This window comes from Mytilus galloprovincialis, chromosome 9 (assembly GCF_965363235.1).
Source record: "Mytilus galloprovincialis chromosome 9, xbMytGall1.hap1.1, whole genome shotgun sequence".
In the NCBI taxonomy this organism is placed as follows: domain Eukaryota; kingdom Metazoa; phylum Mollusca; class Bivalvia; order Mytilida; family Mytilidae; genus Mytilus; species Mytilus galloprovincialis.
This window is the reverse complement of record NC_134846.1, coordinates 20,745,503-20,766,325: the sequence shown is the minus strand read 5'-3', so window position 1 is coordinate 20,766,325 and position 20,823 is coordinate 20,745,503. Positions and strand designations below refer to the sequence as shown.

The 20,823-nt window shown below is 33.2% G+C and overlaps 1 protein-coding gene across 1 annotated transcript; it reads left to right on the top strand.

The window, feature by feature from the left end:
* The first annotated feature begins 884 nt into the window (after nt 1-884).
* On the top strand, nt 885-8,849 carry LOC143046690 (uncharacterized). Its single transcript, XM_076219793.1, has 6 exons — nt 885-1,034; nt 2,757-2,931; nt 5,272-5,378; nt 6,585-6,728; nt 7,457-7,537; nt 8,745-8,849. The coding sequence occupies exons 1-6, from the start codon at nt 959-961 to the stop codon at nt 8,840-8,842; spliced, it is 681 nt and encodes a 226-aa protein (XP_076075908.1). The 5' UTR covers nt 885-958; the 3' UTR covers nt 8,843-8,849.
* The last annotated feature ends 11,974 nt before the right edge of the window (nt 8,850-20,823 follow it).

The following is a 20,823-nucleotide window of genomic DNA, read 5'->3' as shown; positions in this document are numbered from 1 at the left end:
CTTATGGTTACCTTCAGTGAAATATTTACATATCATCAAACAAGGAGACTAAAGTACTATGTATAAATGTGTGGAAGATATATTGCCGCAAAAGTGGCAAAAGTCGCTTCTTATAAAACTCTTTGTTCTGATAAATAATCAATAACTGGTAAGCATTGAAATTGATAATACTAGAATTTGATCTACAAGCATTACGGGTATTTAAGAAGTGGTGTTTCAATTGCAAAAATTATGCATTATGTTTCTGTTATATATAAATATAGGAAGATGTGGTGTAAGTGCCAATGATACAACTCTCCACCCAAATAACAATTTATAACAGTAAACCATTATAGGTCAATGTACGGCCTTCAACACGGAACTTTGGCTAACAACAAACAAAAAGCTATAACGGGCTCCAAAATTACTAGTGTAAAACCTTTCAAACGGAAAAAAACCAACGGTCTAATCTATATGAAAAACGAGAAACGAGAAACACGTGTAAATTACACAAACAAACGACAACTACTGTACATCAGATTCCTGACTTAGGACAGGTGCAAACATTTGCAGCGGGATTAAACGTTTTAATGGTACCAAACCTTCTCCCTTTTTTGTGTTTTTTTTTATCGATAGTCAATTAAACTAGCATCTTGTTTTTACAAATTAGATATGTGTTGTATCTTATGGCTTTTTTATATTTTGAAATAGTTACTAGTATTTGTAATTGTGGTTGACTTACAAAAATTCAGTCAAAAGTGTTGTTTTATATTTCTAATGATGTGTATCGATTTTTGACGAGTAATTTTATTGAAACAAAATAGATAAAAATGTGTTAACGTGTATTGCATAGTTGTATGTATGCGTAGGAAGTTCTAATCGTCACATCTGCACAAAAGAGAAACAATTAACATTAAAATCAGTTGATATAGTAAGCAGATTAATAGTCAATTGAAAGAATTGAGAGAGAGAAGTAGAGATGTCGTATAGAAAAGATAACAATCGCTGGCAAAATATGATTTATTTGGTATTCGTCTTTTTTACAATGTCTGCAGGTAAGATTTTTTATTTGATATTTAGTAATAATAAAATAGATATGGTCAACTTGTATGTAAAATACCAACACATGTATAGTTTTCCTTCAGTTTTGAGTCTTGGTAAAGTGTGTAAATGACAAAAACTATAAATATGATGCTACTTTGCATATTGACATCACTAGCAAATAGAGTTTAAACAAAAAGAAATCTTCATTTGAATCGTCGTAAAGATTAAAATTATATTAATAGACCATTTAGGCATTTCCATATTTATTTTATAGTCAGTGTTTTGAACCACTGGTCCAACTAATCTCTCCGAAATTTTCGAGCTTTCAATAAATATAACTCGATCTTTATATCTATTTTGTACTGGCATGCACAGGTGATTGTTTGAGTAGAAGTTGCGGTTTCAATTTTTGTAAGCATTTTCATCCAGAATTATATCTGATGTTGCAGAGCTTCACTTCCTTGACTAGATGTTGATATATCTTAATCATGTTAATGTCCTTTATTAAATCAGTCTATCAATGTTTTATCAGATTTATGAATTTCAAATATTTTTGGCCCTGACCATCACTGAGGAGACGGCGGACATTATTATGAGAATGCGCGTTTAGTTCATGAACACTGATACCGTAAATGTTATCATATCTCTATTTAATATCGAAGATACCTCTCCACAACGAAGGCGCCACTGAATTTGATAGAAGTAACGGTGCGTCCATTCCCATTTAAAATTATGAACAATACTCAGTTATCACCTATAAAGTAGAGTATGTTTCAACCAATGTGGCCAATTAATGATAAAACATGCACTTGGCGACAGTACCTAGAAACAATGATCTCCGTGTTTTTTATGCATGATATTTATACAACTAAAAACAATAAATTTAAAGCTGACATCTTTGGGGAAAATGACTGTGTTGTAAGTGACCACAGGAGTTCATATCAGACAGAGGTAATGGCGATCATTTGCGTAATTCTATCCACTATTAGATTCACAAACGGATTTTGTCGTTTTTGTAAGACATATTTTCTGACATGTTGCATAATTTTCAATCTATAGTTAATTTACATGTCGTAATAATTTAAAGCCTTACATTGACTAAAACCATACTTGTACATTTCTGCAAAACACTTGGGACAGGATATTGGGGTATAGCTTTGCAAAATGGTTAACTAATTGAAAGAATAGGAAAACAAGTATTTGAAGTGTTTGTGAGAAAACAATTCTGTGAATAATTCTATGCATAAGATTCAAAATGCCAAAGTTGGTCAGGGCCGAAAATATTTGAAATTATCTTGTTCTATATTGAAAGGATATTAAGATATCATATAACAAAATTCTTTGTATACAGTTATTGAATAGCATTAGCAGCAGACGACAAAAAGCTGCAATTTTCTTTCATTCGAATCTTCTATTTCAAAGCATCAAATCACCCCCAGTTTTTTGTTGGGTTCGTGTTGCTTATTCTTTAGTTTTATATGTTGTGTCATGTGTACTATTGTTTATCTGTTTGTCTTTTTCATTTAAAGCCATGGCGTTTTCAGTTTATTTTCGATTTATGTGTTTGACTGTCCCTCTGGTATCTTTCATCCCTCTTTTCTAACTCGACTATTAAACCAAACTACATTATACTGAATAATAAAAATCGTGACTACGTCTGGTACCTGGGTACACTGAATATTGGAATTCCTAAATAAATTATCACAAGACTACGCAATTAGTTTAAATTTCAGATGCTAATTGTCCGGGAGGACTTCCAGCAGATCTACAAAACAGCATGTGGATTGATGGATCAAACACATTAACATTTGGAACCACAACTTTCTCTGGATTTATTTTCACAGACATGGGAACAATATTTGATGCATTTACTTGTATTAGTAACACAGATAATGTATATGTCTTTGGGTAATGTATTATTTATTTTACATGGAGTTTTTATCAAGCTCGCTGATTCATTAGTAATGCCATTCATCTTCAATCGTTATCAAAATTAATGTTTTAAACATTGGACACGCATTACATCTATCATGCTTAAGTATGGTATGAATTCATTGTGCTTTTATGTGCTTTTATTAATCTAGCATATGATAAAATCTACTCAGCATACGCCTAATTATAAGGCTTATTCCGAAATGATAGTGCATAATCCAGGTCATGAAATTATTTCAGCATAAATTAAACTCTGTTAATCATATGCTAAATTCATGAATGTGACCTACCGAATTAGATTATTTACCGGGTTTGTAAAATGAGCAACACGGCAGGTGTCACATGTTGAGTAGGATCCGCTTAATCTGCCAGAGTACCTGAGACCACCCCAGGTTTTTTACAGGGTTTGTGTTGCTTAGTCTTTTGTTATTATTTGTATGTTTGCCTTTTTCATTTTTAGCCATGGCGTTGTCAGCTTATTTTCTATCTGTGAGTTTGAATGTCCCTCTGGTATCGTTCGTCCCTCTTTTCTTCAGTATATGCTTCATTCATTTACGCATAATTTAAATTTTATAAAGTATAAACTGTATTGCTGATTTTAAAGAAAATGTCATCCAATGAGTGCATTCTTTCCTCATTGTTTGATGGCCGTGACCCATAGTTGTCAATTTTTTTTGTCATTGTGTATCATTGGCAATCAATCCACATCGTCATTTTAATATTGACACACCAATTCCAAGAGGGATAACTATTTTAAATCGAAGCACTTCTAGACTATATGAAAAACATGTACGTTTTTTAACAGCTTATTCAGAATGCCATACAATAATCATAATGTACTTTTTACATGACTGTATTGTATATACATGTCATGAGCTCCGGTACAATGTTAAATAAAGGATGAGTATGTACAGTATCCAGTCATCCTGGTGTAATGTTATGAAAGGTGGACTGAAATGCTTAAGGTATTTGGGTCAATTTCCCGCATAGACACAGGCAATTAGTGTGTTCGTCTTTATTCTGCATTTATATTGCGTGTTCAACATTCCCACAAAAAAAATACAGAACAAAGACAATCATGCAGAACAAAGTTACTCAAGGTATGGTAAAATGGTAGGAGTGATCTGACTCAGATCTTTCCTGTTTAGCACACCAGAGTTGGGATGTATTTTAAAAATAAAATTTTCAAAATTATATGTGTTAGCAAGCTCGTACAGAGTTACCAAAAGACTTTTATTTAGTTAATACTTGTACCAAGAAACCAAGGTCATAGACATATCTCTCCCTTTGTTTTCGTACAACATCTTTTAATACCTTTCTTTTCATACTTCAAATTTGATTTTCAAAATTCTATCTGACAGATTTCTGTCTGTTCTTTAAAAAAAACTATTATCATCGGCAATCTAAGCAAATTTTGGCAACTAGAATAGCTTCTACGTACTGATCATTTGAATTATATAGGTTACGTGTTGTTATTAAATTAGCAACACGACGGTGCCATATGTGGAGCAGGATCTGCTTACCCTTCCGGAGCATCTGATATCACTCCCAATTTTTGGTTGGGTTCGTGTTGCTTAGTCTTTAGTTTTCTCTTTTTGTACATTCCGCCACTGTAATAGTGTACTATGGTCATTTTGTGTAAACTACTCATTCAGTTTTGCTTATGCGCCTAGTCTATAGAGTGTCTGTATGCCATTTTGTTTTTCTTTGTTGACATAGGTATTTGTTTTATAGTGATTACGATTATAACATGAGGATGAATGCTATACTCAAATTTATGACATTTTTATGTTTTTGATTATCTTTTTGTTTTTGTTTTTCCTTACACATTGTTGTCGATAAAATGAATTTTCATGCAAGTAAAAGATTTAGTTAATTATATAAACAAGATTGTCATTGTCTACATAATTATGTAAATGCATGTACATAGTAGAAAATATGACAGTTGTTTTTCATTCGTTTGTTGTGTTTTAGGTTTTTTTTTCTTGTGATAAGAGACTTTCGGTGGAGAAGGATTACATAGGCTGTGTCTGTTGCCCAATCCAATTCAATTTGTTTAAATTAAATATACTGTTAAAACTGAACTACACTACAATTTTCAATTTTACTTTAATATCGATATTTATGATTTTTTATTCTCATGTAGTTTTCAAAGCTTCTCTCTTGATATGCATAGATAAACATTTGTGGCACTGAGGTATATTAATGTTGCCTTACTCTATTTATAACAAAATAAATAGTACAAGACAATGTTTGTACAAAAATAATCGTTTAAAAAGAAATTATCGCATAAAATGTTTGTTTTATTTTCTCTAGAAGTGATAATAGCGTTTCGACACCATTTAGTGACCCTCATTACTATTATCTGTGTATGAGGATAACGAAAGTAACAGAAAATTCATATTATTATTACTTATTAGGAGGTAGGATCAATTTATTTGTTAACTTATAATTTACAAAACTGATAACATAAATACCAATAGGGCATTTATTATCTCGACTAAAACTTACTAACATAATATATGATAGCTTTTTAATTGACCTGAAAAAATAAATTGGTTGATTTGAAAAAAAAACACTTATGAATTGGTGGAGACAAGTGTTTTATATATATGAATATGCCCAGGACAAGAAGCTCATTAATTACCAAGTAAATACAAATTTTTAACAAGAACACAAAAGGCATCGTAGATATTTAGACGAATATATATATAAAAGAAATTATGATATGATTGCCAATGACACAACTCGTCACAAAAGACCAAATGACACAGACATTAACAACTTTAGGTAACTGAAGGGCCTTCGACAAAGAACAAAGCCATACCGAATATTCAGATACAAAGGCCCGAACTGATGAATGGAAAACTATTCAAACGAGAAGACTAACGGCCCAATAAACGTACAAAAAATGAACAAAACACAAATATGTAACACATCAGCAAACCACCACCACTGAATAACAGGCTCCTGACTTGATATAGTTCCGTGCATAGAATATAGGGCAGGGTTAAACATGTAAGCGTGATCCAAACCCTGATCCTAACCAAGTAAAGTTGTGTAACAGTTTAACATTAAATCAAACTATGAAATCAGTTGAACAAAGGGGTAACTCATCAGATAGATACAAATAGAAATACATCTGACAAAACTACATACGCTGTCTTCGATAACACTGTTTAGGTTCTTTCATCTTGTACTTACATACCTACTAGTAATGTGTATGTTCCTGTATACCAGGTCTTGAACCAAAGTATTCAAAGATGTAAAGGCGACTATATATATACTAGTATGCCATCAGTTACAATTACAATGTAGAATTTGTTAAAACGAAAGTTTCATGACTTGTAGAAAATCGTTTAAGATATCAGTCTTGTATATTTTCATAGTTTTCGTCAAAATTGATCCTGAAAAGAAATTTATCAATTTGAAACAAAGTCATGTAGCCGTTTATCTCCATAAATACTTTTAAAAAAACTTATATAGAAATAAGACGAACGACTGATATCTTAATATTAGCGATATATGTATTTTACAAGAAATATACATACTTTCTAGATATTAAGAATAAGAGATAAAAAAACGATGTCTTTACCAAACTTAGACATTTTATAATTCAATGTTTCCAGAAGAAAGTACTGGTACAACTCCAGTGGTAAGAGCTACAAAGAGTAGCGTCACACATTCTGAATCCCGTTTGCTTCCAACATGTGATATTTGTAGTGACAATAATGACGGAAATACGGAAGCATTTTTTCTGCGAAGATCGACAGGTACTATAATTATTCGATTTTTTAGTTCAACATTATACGATTCTGTTTCCTTTTTAAATATATGCTGCATGGGCAAGGTTCCTTACTATTCTAAAGATGTACATGCACGAGCAGTTGTGCCTCGGTTGGCAAAAATGTTAGAATAGACTAAAAAGTTACCTTACATAATCTTTAATTTGATTTAACTTCTGTTTTAACATAGATACAGATTCATAATTAAACAAGTTACATTTACAACAAATCAGGCCGAAACGGGTATACATATTTTGCAACATTTCTTGATTTTCCTTCATCTTTCGCCTGTCTACTATATGAGTCGGTTAATTTTAAAATGTTTTCTGCGTAATTTCGATTTATTATAATTCTTTGGATACCAATTGTCGTTCATGTCGTATGTAAAAGTAAGCCACGAATTTAAATGTTTATCTAAATACGAATTGTCTGACAGGTTATACGGACAAAATCCGACATAAATATCTACTAAGACAACATGTTTTTTAATCCAAAATAATTGATACCGACACAAATAAATGAGTCATTAGTATATTGAAAATGTACATATCAAAGTTTAATACGTGACAGTGAGTTGAAGTTTTTAGTATATTGATTCAAAGCTATTGGAGCTGAAAGTTCTACGAACATTCAAAAATAAAGTGATATTTAAAATATTGAGCTATTCACAATGTTTTCCTTGTAAATAAATGATGATTTGATTTCTATAATTACAGTTCCGTCTGTGCCATCAGTGACAGCAGATCCAATTTGTTTACCGTGTAATACGACACAGGCAGAGTGTGATCTCAGAGCAGGTAATACCGAATGTTTGATAACATATCACCATAAGCAAAATACTATTAAATGTACTTTTATGGGTGAAGTATGAGGCTTTGGATATTCAAACTATAAAAGTAATAAAACAAATAAATTCGGCAAAAATAATTTTTCGTGAACATTTAGTATCGAGAGACTATTCTTTTTTTTGTTTGACTTATCAAATGATGAGGGTTTTGCTCATTGCTGAAGGCAGTGCGGGGTATTGTAATCATTCCCATATTTGTTCATTGACCTTTTATGTTTAATAATTGTCTCTTCTGTAATTGTTTTATTTTTAAGGGCCCCAAAAATTACTAGGGGCCAGTTGAAGGACGCCTCCGGGTGCGGGAATTTCTCGCTACATTGAAGACCTGTTGGTGACCTTCTGCTGTTGGTTTTTTTTCTATGGTCGGGTTGTTGTCTCTTTGGCACATTCCCCATTTCCATTCTCAAATTTACTAGTATAAAATCATTTAAACAGAAAAAAACAACGATCTAATATATGTACAAAACGAGGAACCACATCAACACAATGCTGATTTAGTAATAAGAAGAACTAAAATGACTTGGATGACGGAGTAGGAAACATTTGCGCAAGCTTTGCGTCTGTTTGTTGTAACTAATTTAGTCTAGTTTGATTTGAATAAAAGGATAAAAACAGACGTTTATTGAAATTGAAGTTTTACGTACTCTGCACTCTACAATATTAAGCAGTCTTCCAATATTTGTTTGTTTGGTCTGTATGTTGAATGAAGCACTTAACAATGACATTACTCATTTAATTATTCCTTCCCTGAAAAGACATAAATTATTTGTCACTCGAAGCTAAACAAACTTTAAATTTTTCGAAAAACTAAGGATGTTCTTACCCCAGGAGTAGATTACCTTAGCCGTATTTGGCACAACTTTTTGGAATTTTGGATCCTCAATGCTCTTCAACTTTGTATTTATCTGGCTTTTTAACTATTTTGATCTGAGCGTCACTGATGAGTCTTATGTAGACGAAACGCGCGTCTGGCGTATAAAATTATAATCCTGGTACTTTTGATAACTATTAATAACAGAAATAAGAAAATATGTCCATCACAAATTATGGTGTTCTTCATTTATTATGCTCTTGGTAAAGTAGAATGGAGGATGTTATGATATGGTTATATTATATTTATTTATTTTGTGTCATTTCAACTATATATCGTATTTTAGAAGCAACAACACCTGCTGAAATTACAACGCCTGCACCAAAGACAACAACTCGTGGTCATCACGGTCATTGCAGGAAGAGACATCACGGACATCCTTAGATAGTCGATAACTAATCCAAATATGTGGATACAAATAAGTCAAATAATAAAAATTTGATTTCATAGTTTTATTACTTTTCAATCGAGTTATTGTCAGAGCCTGGTCTTTTTTAAATAGTTCGTACTTGAAACAAACTTATTTGTATTAATGCAAATACCACATCGTTAATTTGTGTGTTACAAAACGGCCTTTATGTGTTATCTTCCATCGGAAACTTAAAGTACCGCATGCCTTGCAGAATGCAAGGACCAACAGAAACGTCAGATAAACGTATAAGTAAAATGCCTAGTATATCAATTAACAATTAAGGTGAAGTTAATGATTTGAACAATAATTGGATTGTGTTGACACTTCATTGCCTAATTTCTACATAATTCGTTTGTTCAATTAGCGTTAACAGTACTACCATTTTTAACTTGTACCATTGCAGTGTACATAAAACGTAGTGTTAGATCAAATGTTCACTCTTAACACAGGCAGTGTTTGTGTGCATCACAACAGAAAGTATTACACAAAATTTCACATCTTAACAATTAAAAAGGAGCGAAACATACTTGCGGGACACTCAAACTAGTCAATCAAAAATAAACTGATAACGCTTTGGCTAACATGAAATAAGACACAATTTAGAAAACCACAGATAAGGCAACACGATCCTCATCAAAACTTTGGGGTCATCTCAGGTGCTCCGGAGGTGTAAGTAGAATGTGCGTCACATGTGGCACCGGTCGTTTGGCTAATGTACAAACACTGTTACTAATCTAATTTGGCTGGTCACATTCTTGAAAAGTGGACAGAATTACAGGTTACAACACTCGCAACAAATCCGTTATCATCTGTGATACGTATATTTCATAACAGTAAACCGACTCGTGATAGGGTCCATAAAACTTACGATAAGGAGTTCATTCCCCGCACCGTAATTCTACAAATGTGAATATGTACCCATAATGTTCGTAATAAATCAAAAAGAACCAGATATGTAACATGAAAGTGAAAGTTTAATTTACAATTGTGAAGCCGGTCGTAATTGATGCATTAACTAAGACTTTATCAGAAACATTGCACTCTAAATATTATGCTTGGTTAGATCCCTCATGTTTTGGTCGTTGCACGTTCTTTCAAATAATACAGATATCCTTGTTTGTCCTAAGCCATCTTAATGCCAAATTGAGAAATAGGTTTGCAACTGTACATAATGGTATTTCGTTTATGTTGTGTCATATTGGCAGCCTGGATTCATTGGTTTATTGCTTTATCTGATGCTGAACCAGTAGTCTTTGTTTTGTGTAAAGATATAGGTGACCGAGTGGTCTTAATCGTTTAAACAATGTTTCACTAGCGAGCCAAACATTCGACTTCGAATTCGACTCTAGTGTGTATTTATCTAGGATGTATGTTTTAGTTCTAGGTTTTTGTTGTGCACTCTGATTTCTTCTGCTATGATCATCAGTGCTGAAAATGACCAATCAATCAATACATTTTATTTACTATACTTCAAATGCAAGGCTTAATAAATACACTAAGTAAACAAAAAAGATACAACATGTTCAGTCACGGATCATTTAATGTTTAATACAATAACAGTGAACCACACTGAAATACTAAGGATGGTAGTAATTTGTTGAGTACATTATATTTTCGATATTTATTGAAAGATCCTAGTGGAGGCCTTTCAACAGCAAATTAATTCATTGCGGATACTTATTAACTCAAAGAACCTATGTATATTGACCACCTGAATATGTTAAACAACGACTCTAAGCAGTTTGGTTTGAAAACACAACACAATTTGATATCAATTCAAAAACACACAAGGATTCTTCTAAAAGCCTATATTATGAACATGATAACATTGGGAATTGAAAATGGGAAAGTGTCAAAGAGACAACAACCCTAGCATAAAGCTGACAACAGCTGAAGGCCACCTATGGGTCTTAAATGCAGCGAGGAACCCGGAGGCGTCCTTCAGCTGACCCCTAAATAAATATGTTTACTAGTTGTATGTATAATGATGAATGATAAATCATATTGTTTTCCCCTAAAGGTTGGATATTGTTGTTGTTTACATATAAAACATAAGCAGTCAATTAATGAGTATGAGTTTATTTCATGGTAATTGGAAGGAATGTTGGCTAGTAGATATTTCTTGATCTTTGGCTACCTTACCTGGCTTTGAGGAACAAAATACCGATATTAATATTACGCATGTTAAAATTAGAAATTCGAACACCTGACAAAAGGTCCTAGGAAAGACATCTTTTTAAGTACTTTTACAACCAGCATACAAACGTCTAATCTCTGGTGGACTAAGTTAACCTTTCAATGGACTCGCTAGAGTCTAATATCCAAGTACCACATTGGCCTTATATCATTAACCTACAGTGTTAAGCTTTCTTGTGCAGGTATTTCTTTTATAATAAAACCTTGACGTATCTTGTCCTGCAGTTGATTTTTAACCATAGCTCTTACCTTAATGCTATTCCTTACCCAAAGCCTAACTCTAACTCTAACTCTAACCCTTACCCTAACCCTATATCTAACCATAACTCTAACCTTTTCTATAACCCTAGCTATAACCCTGACTCTAACCTATATCTAACCATAACTCTGAGCCTTACTCGACCTAAATTGTACCCGAACTCTAACCTTAACTCTAACCCTAGCTATAACCCTAACTCTTACTCTTACCATAACCGTAGCTATAACCCTTACTATAACCTGAATTCCAAACTTACATGTAGCTCAAACACCTTATTATAACCGTAACTGTAACTAGTTTTTACATTAATTCGACCACTAACCATTACCTTAGCTCTTATCGTATCTCTTACCCTTATGTTTTACCTTATCTCTAATTCCAAATTTAACCCTTACTCTTACCCTAGCTATAACCAAAATTATAACCCTTACCATAACCTTTCTTAAACCTAATATATAACCCTAATCCTAGCTTTTATCTTAACTCGTCAGTTAACTCTAAGATACCTTTAACCCTTACTCTAACCATAACGTCAACCCTACATCTCACTTGAATTTTAACCTTAGCTCTAGCCTTTGTTCTAACCTTATTATAACCATAACTTTTACCCTAATTCTAACCTTAGCTCTAACCCTAACTTTACCCCTGACAACAACCCTACCTCTAACCCTTACTCCAAATCTTACTTTCACCCTAGCTCTTATCCTAACTCTAACTTTTACCCTAACCTTAGCACTAACCTTGACTAAAACAGCAACGCTAACTCTAGCTATAGCCCAATTATTTATTATTATTATTATACAATATTTATATAGCGCATTATATAATTTGAAAAATTACCCTAAGCGCTTAACATGAATAAACAAAAAATAAGATACATAACGTAAAAGCAAAATATACAATCACATAAATACAATTTCTGAGCAGTGGCGTGTAAAATGAAAACATTGATTGTCGGTTTTAAAAATAGAATAATATAAAAGAATGTACAACTCACACAAAAAATATCAAAAATTTAAAATTAATCGAAATGAAAGAAAAGTAAAAAAGTTTCAAAAAATAAAAATTTAAAATTTCCTCTGTATAAATTTAAAATAATGATTATCATTAAACCACAGTGACTCAAGTATTAAAAAATATTAAGTAAAAGTTCACAATACAATCAACTGGTAAAACAAATTGTTCATAAATTTAAAAATTTACAAAAAATCAATGAAAGCACTTCGGAAAAAATATGTCTTAAGATCCTTTTTAAAAACGTCAAGAGATTGTTCATTTCGTAAGGATGAAGGTAAGCTGTTCTAAAGAGTTGGTGCGGCAATATCGAACCGTCGTTCACCATAGCGTTTTGTCCTAACATCGTTTGGTAGTCGTAACAGCATGCTTTTCTCCGATCGCAAGGCTCTACCAGGTTTGTAATGTTCAACTAATTCCTGTAGGTATGATGGTGCCTTGCCATGAATTGCTTTAATTCAGCAGCAGGAGTTTGTACTGACAACGAAAATGAACCGGTAACCAGTGCAATGAAATGAGAACAGGTGTTATTGAATCGTATTTTCTCTTGCGCGTTATTAGCCGTGCTGCTGTATTTTGCACACGCTGTAGTTTTGTTATTACACAGCTATTTGTTCCGTATAACAGCGCATTACCACAATCTAGTCGTGATGTAACGAGTGAGCACACGAGAGTCTTACATGCCTCATCTGTAATCAGGGATCTAATGCGACCAATATTTCGTATCTGATGAAAACATGCTTTTGTCGTTGCACTAGCTTGTTGTTCCATGCTGAGTGTTTTGTCAAAATAAAATCCAAGATTTTTCACACAAGAAGCATCAGTCAATATAGTTCCATCGAATGTTAGTTGGAAACTGGATAGTTGCTTTAGTTGTTGTTTTGGTGCAAACACAATTAATTCGGTTTTGTCTTGGTTTAATTTAAGCATGTTGATACTCATCCATGCACTGATATCCGACAAACAGTTCTCAAGACGATTGGAGAGGTCCGACCAGTCTCCAAGAGGTTTAATGACTTGATACACTTGCGTGTCGTCAGCGTATGAATGGTAAGACATCCCATGTCGCCTGCAAGTTTCTCCGACTGGTTTGGCAAACATACAGAAAAGTTTTGGTCCCAACACAGAGCCTTGTGGTACACCAAAGCCGAGTCTGATATCATCCGATTGTACCGATCCGATAGAAACACGCTGAGTTCTATCTGTCAAATATGATTTCAACCACAACAGTGCCTCATCAGTTATCCCAAATGAAAACTCTAAACGATTGAGAAGTATTGTATGGTCGATAGTGTCAAATGCAGCAGATAAGTCAAGCATAAGCAAGATGACACAACAGTTATTATCAAGTGCGCACACAATATCATTATGGACGCGCAAGAGAGCGGTTTCCGTAGAATGGTAGGCACGATACGCTGACTGAACATGATCATAGAGAGAATAAGACGTGATGTGATTCTCAAAACGAGTGGCAACGACTTTCTCATTTATCTTGGATATGAATGGTAAATTTGAGACCGGCCGATAGTTTTTTAACACTTCTTTGTCTAAACTCGGTTTTTTCAATAGTGGTCTCACTACCGCTTGTTTAAAAGGCGTTGGAACACACATTTCCGATATCGATCTGTTGACTATATTTGTAATAGCTGGTAACAAGTAGTCCAAGCATTGTTTTAGAAGTTGGGTTGGAAATGGATCGAGTTCATATGACTTTGTTGGAGACGCTAGAATTATTTTCCGTATTTCTTCATTGGATGCTGATGACAGTGATGTTAGTTGATTACCTTCAAATTTAATGTCAGCTCTCATAGGATTACTGTCACTTGAGGAGGTGTTTGTTGTTGACAGGCTGTCACGAATTATACTTATCTTCCCAACAAAGAATTCACAAAACTTGTCGGCAAGTAACTTGTCATCCTCATGCTCGGGTAGAAATATTTCTCTTTTATTTCCCATCAAATCATTAGTCAAGCGACGCAGTTGTTTTTGATCGTGTCCAATTTCGGAAACTTTACTGGAGAAATAGTCTTTCTTGCATTTTATAAGAAGTTGGTTTGTTGTAATGCAAGACTCTCGGAACATTTGACGACGAATAGTCAGTTTCGTTTTCCGCATACGTCGTTCTGCTTTGCGGCGGTTTCTTTTAGCGACACGGAGGTCGTCTGTATACCACTCGGTATTAGGTCGTAGTATTAAGTTTTTAGATATTAATGGTGCATGTTTATCAAGTATGGAACTAAGCTCAGTAGAATATAAGTTCACCAAGTCTTCGAGAGGTCTTTCTTGATTCTGAAAAATTTCCGAATTGACCAAATCGTGAATTATATCATCTGTACTGATATTACGCAGTTTTCGATAAGTCACTTCTTTGCGTTCTCTTGGAGGTTTCGATATTTCCAACGCTGAAAACAATGCTAAGTGATCACCGGATGGATTTCCTTTCCGATCGCACAAGGAAGGATCTTGGACGGATGGTACTGTCTTAAGTATTAAACTGTTTTCCCTTGTAATTACCACGTCAAGTGTATGACCATGGTTATGTGTTGGACCTCGTACATGTTGTACAAGACCATGGTCTCTAAGTGTCTCTTGAAATTTTCGGGTATCACAATTGTTTTTATTATCGAGATGAAAATTAAGATCTCCTGTGATAACCAACTCTTCCGGTGTGACTACTAGACGGTCGAGGAACTCACTCCACTCCTCGAAGAACGTAGAGTTTTTGAGTTTATTTGTTCTAGATGGAGGAGGACGATATATTACACAAAGACGAAAACAATTCTTCAGTACGACAACATTGCATTCTAGCATTTCAAAATGTGAGTAAGTTTGTACAGGTTTAGAACGTTTTACATCGATATTGCTCCTATGGATCAGAGCAACGCCACCGCCTAGCTTATTCTCCCGTGGTATATGAAAGATTTGGTATCCATCAGGAGTAATTTCTGATATGACCGATTTGTCTATTGCGCTTCCTAGCCACGTTTCCGTAAGTGCAAGTAGGTCGGCGTTGTTAGATTGCATAAAATCGCAGATTGAAGTCGATTTGTTCTTCACTGAGCGGACATTTAACGAAATAAGAGAAAGCCCAACCTCTCCCTCTCACCCTAACCTAAGACTTACCGTAACTCTAACCCTTGCTCTAATTTTAATCGTAACCAAAACTCTAAACCTTAACCTTATCCTAGCTCTAAACCTTACTTTAACCCTTACCATAACCCTTTACTCTAATAATTCTTACTTTAGCTCTTACCCATATTCTAACCCTTACTCTAACCATAACTTTAACCCTAGCTCTAACCCTTACTTCAACCTTTAACATGACCCTAGTTCTAACCCTTACTCTAACCTTAACTTCAATTCGTACCCTAACCATAGCTCTAACCCTTACTCTGACCTAAACTCCAATTCGTACCGTTACCATAGCTCCAACCCTTACTCTAAACCTAACCAAAACACTAGCTCAAACCCTTACTCTAAGCCTAACCAAAACACTAGCTCGAACCTTTACTCTAACCCTAACTATAATCCTTACCCTAGCTCTAATCCTAACTCAAACCCTTACTCTAAATATTGTGAGTTGGTTATAGTTTAAGTTTAGTTTATTTTATACTCTTTGTTTTTGTTAACGTTTAAGAGCCATCTAACGTAACAATAGGCCCGCAACGTCGTCATTTGCTGACGTCTCTATGTATATCATTTACTCCAAGTAAAACATACGAAACATTGAACACGAATTTGAGTTTACAGCCATTACTCGCCTTTTATATCTACACATTCAAAACATTAGCCCTACCCCTAACTCTAACCCTAACTCTCAACCTTACCATAAACCTTCCCCTAACCCTTACATATACTATAAGCTCAACCCTAACCTCAAATCTAACTCCAGAGTTAAAAATATATGTTAACAATCGTTTTTACCTGTATATAAATTAACTCATCATAGATACCAGAACTTTTATTTTATTTTTACGCCAAACGCACGTTTCGTCTTCAAAAGACTCATCAGTGACGCTCGAAAAATATTTAAAAGGCCAAATAAAGTAAGAAGTTGAAGAGAATTGAGGACCAGAAATTTCTATAAGTTTTTCTAAATATAGCAATATATTCCTGAGGTTGAAAAGCCGTTAATTTTAGGATTTCAAAAAAATCAACAGTTAATTTATAATTATGAACATGATGAATATATCAATGATAACTCAAGTAAACACAAAAGTGATCACTTCTGGGCTAGTGACACCCTCGGGGAATTAAAACTCCACGAACACTTGCATCGACCAAGTGGTTGTAAATAAACTCATCATAGATACCAGGATTGAAATTTTATATTTACGCCAGATGCGTGTTCGTCTACTTAAGTCTCACCAGTGACGCTCGAATCAATAAAAGTTTGAAAGGCCAAATAAAGTATGAAAATGAAAAGCATTAAGTATGAGAATGATGTTTTTTAAATCGCATCAGTCAATCAAATGATTACCTTTGTTTTACTTTCAATGTTGACATTCATTTTCTTTAAATAACTTAACCCGCACAATGCGTTTGTTCTCCATCTATGGATAAGGAGTTAAATTGAAGTGCAAATTCAATTCAATCAAATTATTTACTTGCAAATGAATGATTCATCATCAATGTTTGTTATCTTTTTTGGCATATTTAAACTATACTGGCACCTAAAAGCAACTTATTATTTCACTATTTCACTTTTATAAATGATAAAACAATAACAAAATCATTTTTTTTAGATTTTTTATATATTTCAAAGCTTGTGACCCTTTAAAGAGTCAACGTGTTTATTTAAGGAGGGTATTCTATCTTAACAGAAGGGGGAATGAACTCAATATTGGTCAAACAAGTGGCAGGTTTCAAAACCAGTAGAAATAAAAAAAAAGCAGGATATTCTCCTAGCAAAACAACGGAGCGAGACAGCGTGCGAAAAAAGTAAAACGCATATTTCTTGGGAAAACAAATAGTAAAAAAGGTCCCTAGCCCCTTCTCTCTCTTAATCAAATAGTTGTTTGCGTATGTAACGGGTGTACTCATTGGCTGACATTTTGTTTGAATTCAGCAATTTATTTGATACTTTATAATTTACGATATGCTGGGGAAAAGAGGGGCGAAAGATACCAGAGGGACATTCAATAGATAGAACATAAACTGGCAACGCCATGTCTAAAAATGAAAAGGAAAAACAATAGTACACAAAACACAACATAAAAAACTAAAATCTTAGCAACACAAACCTCGTCCTAAACTGGCGGTGATCACAGGTGCTCTTGAAGGGTAAGAAGATGCTGCTCCACATGTGTCACTTGTTGTATTTCCCATGTCATTACATGAACGGTAAATAGTTTTATTCGGTAGGTCACATTCATGAGTTTAGCATATGCTTCAATGATTTTAGCATAAGCTTAAAAATGTAGAATAAGCTTAAAAGATTTTAGTATTTGCTGAAATAATTTAATGACCTGGATTTTGCACTTACATTTCTAAACAAGCCAAATATGTCAGCATATGCAAAATAGATTTTATTAAATGCTAAATTAAATTAAGCACATGCTAAAGTGATTTTAGAATATTAATATAAGTATAAAAATTAACAAACGACAAATACGTTACATAAGATATAATTCTGAACTAAAATGCTTTCAAAAACTAAGAAGTGATTAGGAGGATCAGTTGCTTACAACACTGACTACTACATAAGTAGTAGTTGACTAAAAGGTCTATTAACAGATAAATTTTAATCTTTTAGACGAAACAGATAAAGATGTCCATTTTTGTTTGAACTCTATTTACTTATGATGTCAATTTGTAAAGTGTTCATTATGTGTTAGTGTTTTACATACAAATTGACCATATTATTATTACCAAATATTAAACGCAAATTCTTACCTGTTGACATTGTAAAAAAGAAGAATGCAAAAAAAAAAATCATAGTTTGCCTGCTATTGTTGTCTGTCCTGTTCGACATATCTATCTCTATTTCTAAATTCTCTCAATTGATTATTAATCTTTTGCTCTTTTAATTGTTTCTCTTTTGTGCAGATGTGACCATAATATCTTCCTACGCATACATACAAGTACATGAATGCAATACACGTACATCTTTTTTTGTAACAGTTTTGTTTCACTAAAAGCACTTGTCAAAAATCGATACTCAAAATTAGAAACATGATACAACACTCTTGACTAAATTTGAGTAAGTAAACCACAACTGCAAATAATTATTTCAAAATACAATAAATATGAGTAACAAATCATATCTTATTTGTAAAAACAAGATGCTAGTTAAAGTGACAATCTATCAAAACATATACCGGACACATATAACATAGTATAGTTAACTTTTATGCTTACCAGTCAGTGATAATTTATTAGAACGTCATGTTTTATAAGCAGCGACTTGTCTTTTGACACCTTTCAGCACTGTATTTTCCACACAGTTAGTACATTAGTCTCATAGTTTGAAGATAAGTAAATATCACTGAAGGTTACCATAAGATTAAGATTAGGCTCAGTTTGTTTTTTTCGACACACTAGTAGTATTTTGTTATTTTTGTAAAAAAGAGAATTTTGTAGATCATCCGTGATGTGTGTATTTAAATATTTAATCTATAAGAATCGCCATATTTGGACTATGATCGGAGATAAAGTCGTTACTAAGGATTCATTTATCTTTGTGAGTACCAATTTTCGTGGATTGAGGAAAACTTGCATATTCTTGGATTATTTAATTTCGTGGTTTGGGCAAAGTTTACATACATACCTTAAAATTTTGAACATTTGTTATTTGTTGAACATTTGAATTCGTGGTTCACCTGTACCTACAAAATCCAAAAAATAAGTATCAAACGAATATGAATGAATCCACAGTATATACGTTCATATCTGTAGATATCGATATTTTAATACCCTTTAGTACCATAGTTTCAGCTACTTCAGGGTGTTAAAAAAATCATCATCTACGGATATGAACGTATATCAAACATGAAAACAACACGTTATATACATTTAATGATTCCAAAGCACTTTTCAGGATTTATTATCATCAGCAGCGTTAATAGCCAAATATATTTTAAAACCAAGGATTGATACCAACCGAAACAATTAAAAAGCTCCATGACCAAAATTACTCAATACAATAGTCGAATCCATCTATGGCCAACTTTGTCTTAGGGAGTTTCTTTATATTTTCAAAATTTATAAACGGACATTTTTGGAAAAGATTGTTATAAATGATGTCGGTACAGAAGTATAATATATGTACATGTAGATATAAAAATATATTATTAAATATCAAATGAATAGTAAATTCATTATACATGTAGATGTTCAATAACAGTATGTACGAGTGCCATAAATCTCGGAACCATCTTAAATAGTAATAGTATGATGGACAATGTTTTTACAGAAAAAGCTTTCCACATGTCGGTTAATTCCCTTCACTCTCCACAAACTCATTATATTCAAATGTATCTTAATAATTCAAAATACTGTGGGTTCATATGTAATCATGATTGAGCACTTTTCAGGGATTTTGTTGTTAAAGATCAGACATGAAATAAGATGTTCAATGTGTGTTCAACGGAGTATGTATTTTCTACATGTAATTATGCTCACATATTGCCAAATTAACGAAATTATATATTCACGTAAGTTTTGTATCCGTGTAATAAATTTAGCCCTTCGAATAATAGAAACCATAAACAGATTATTATTAACTTTATCTATTAAACGGTGAATCATAATTTTAACGACTTCTTGACCAGAACTGAAAGACAAAAACAATATATCAATATAAACGATACAAAAGAGGTTATCTTTACTTTCCCGAGACAATGTCATTTTTTAACAACAATACCATTATAGATCTAGATACTGTATAAGAATTTTTTTCTCAATTAATATCGATATTGCCGATGAATTAAAAATGTAAGTTTTTTTTAATATACATGTACGATAAAACAAATGATCAAAGGTTGGCTTTGATCATAATTGTTATCTTTTGTTCTTTAATCTTCAATTGATTTCGAATGGAACATTTATTTTCCGTTACCAATTTCACATTCACTTAAAGTTATGTCAGGTACATATTCCATTATGGAATTTATGTCCCAATGCTTTTCAAACGCGTAATTTGATCGGCCTTTTTAAATACCGGTATTTTGGATTCGAGCTTCACTAATGTGTCTTTTGTAAACGAAACACGCGTCTGGCGTAAACACAAAATTGAATCCTGGTATCTATGATGATTTTATTTACTGTATCAGTTGTAAGTCTAGGTGACACGTATTCCACGGTTTTCATAGGGAACAAATATAACGTTTTAATATCTTTCGTTTTGTTGAAACCTCTCTGAACGTAAGCACAGGGGGTTAAGACTACCTTTTTTCTACATGAGAATATATCTTTTCCAAGCCAGGATTATGACAGCTGTTCAATTAGTTTGATGTGGTTTAGCTTTTTTTTTTAGCAATTTGA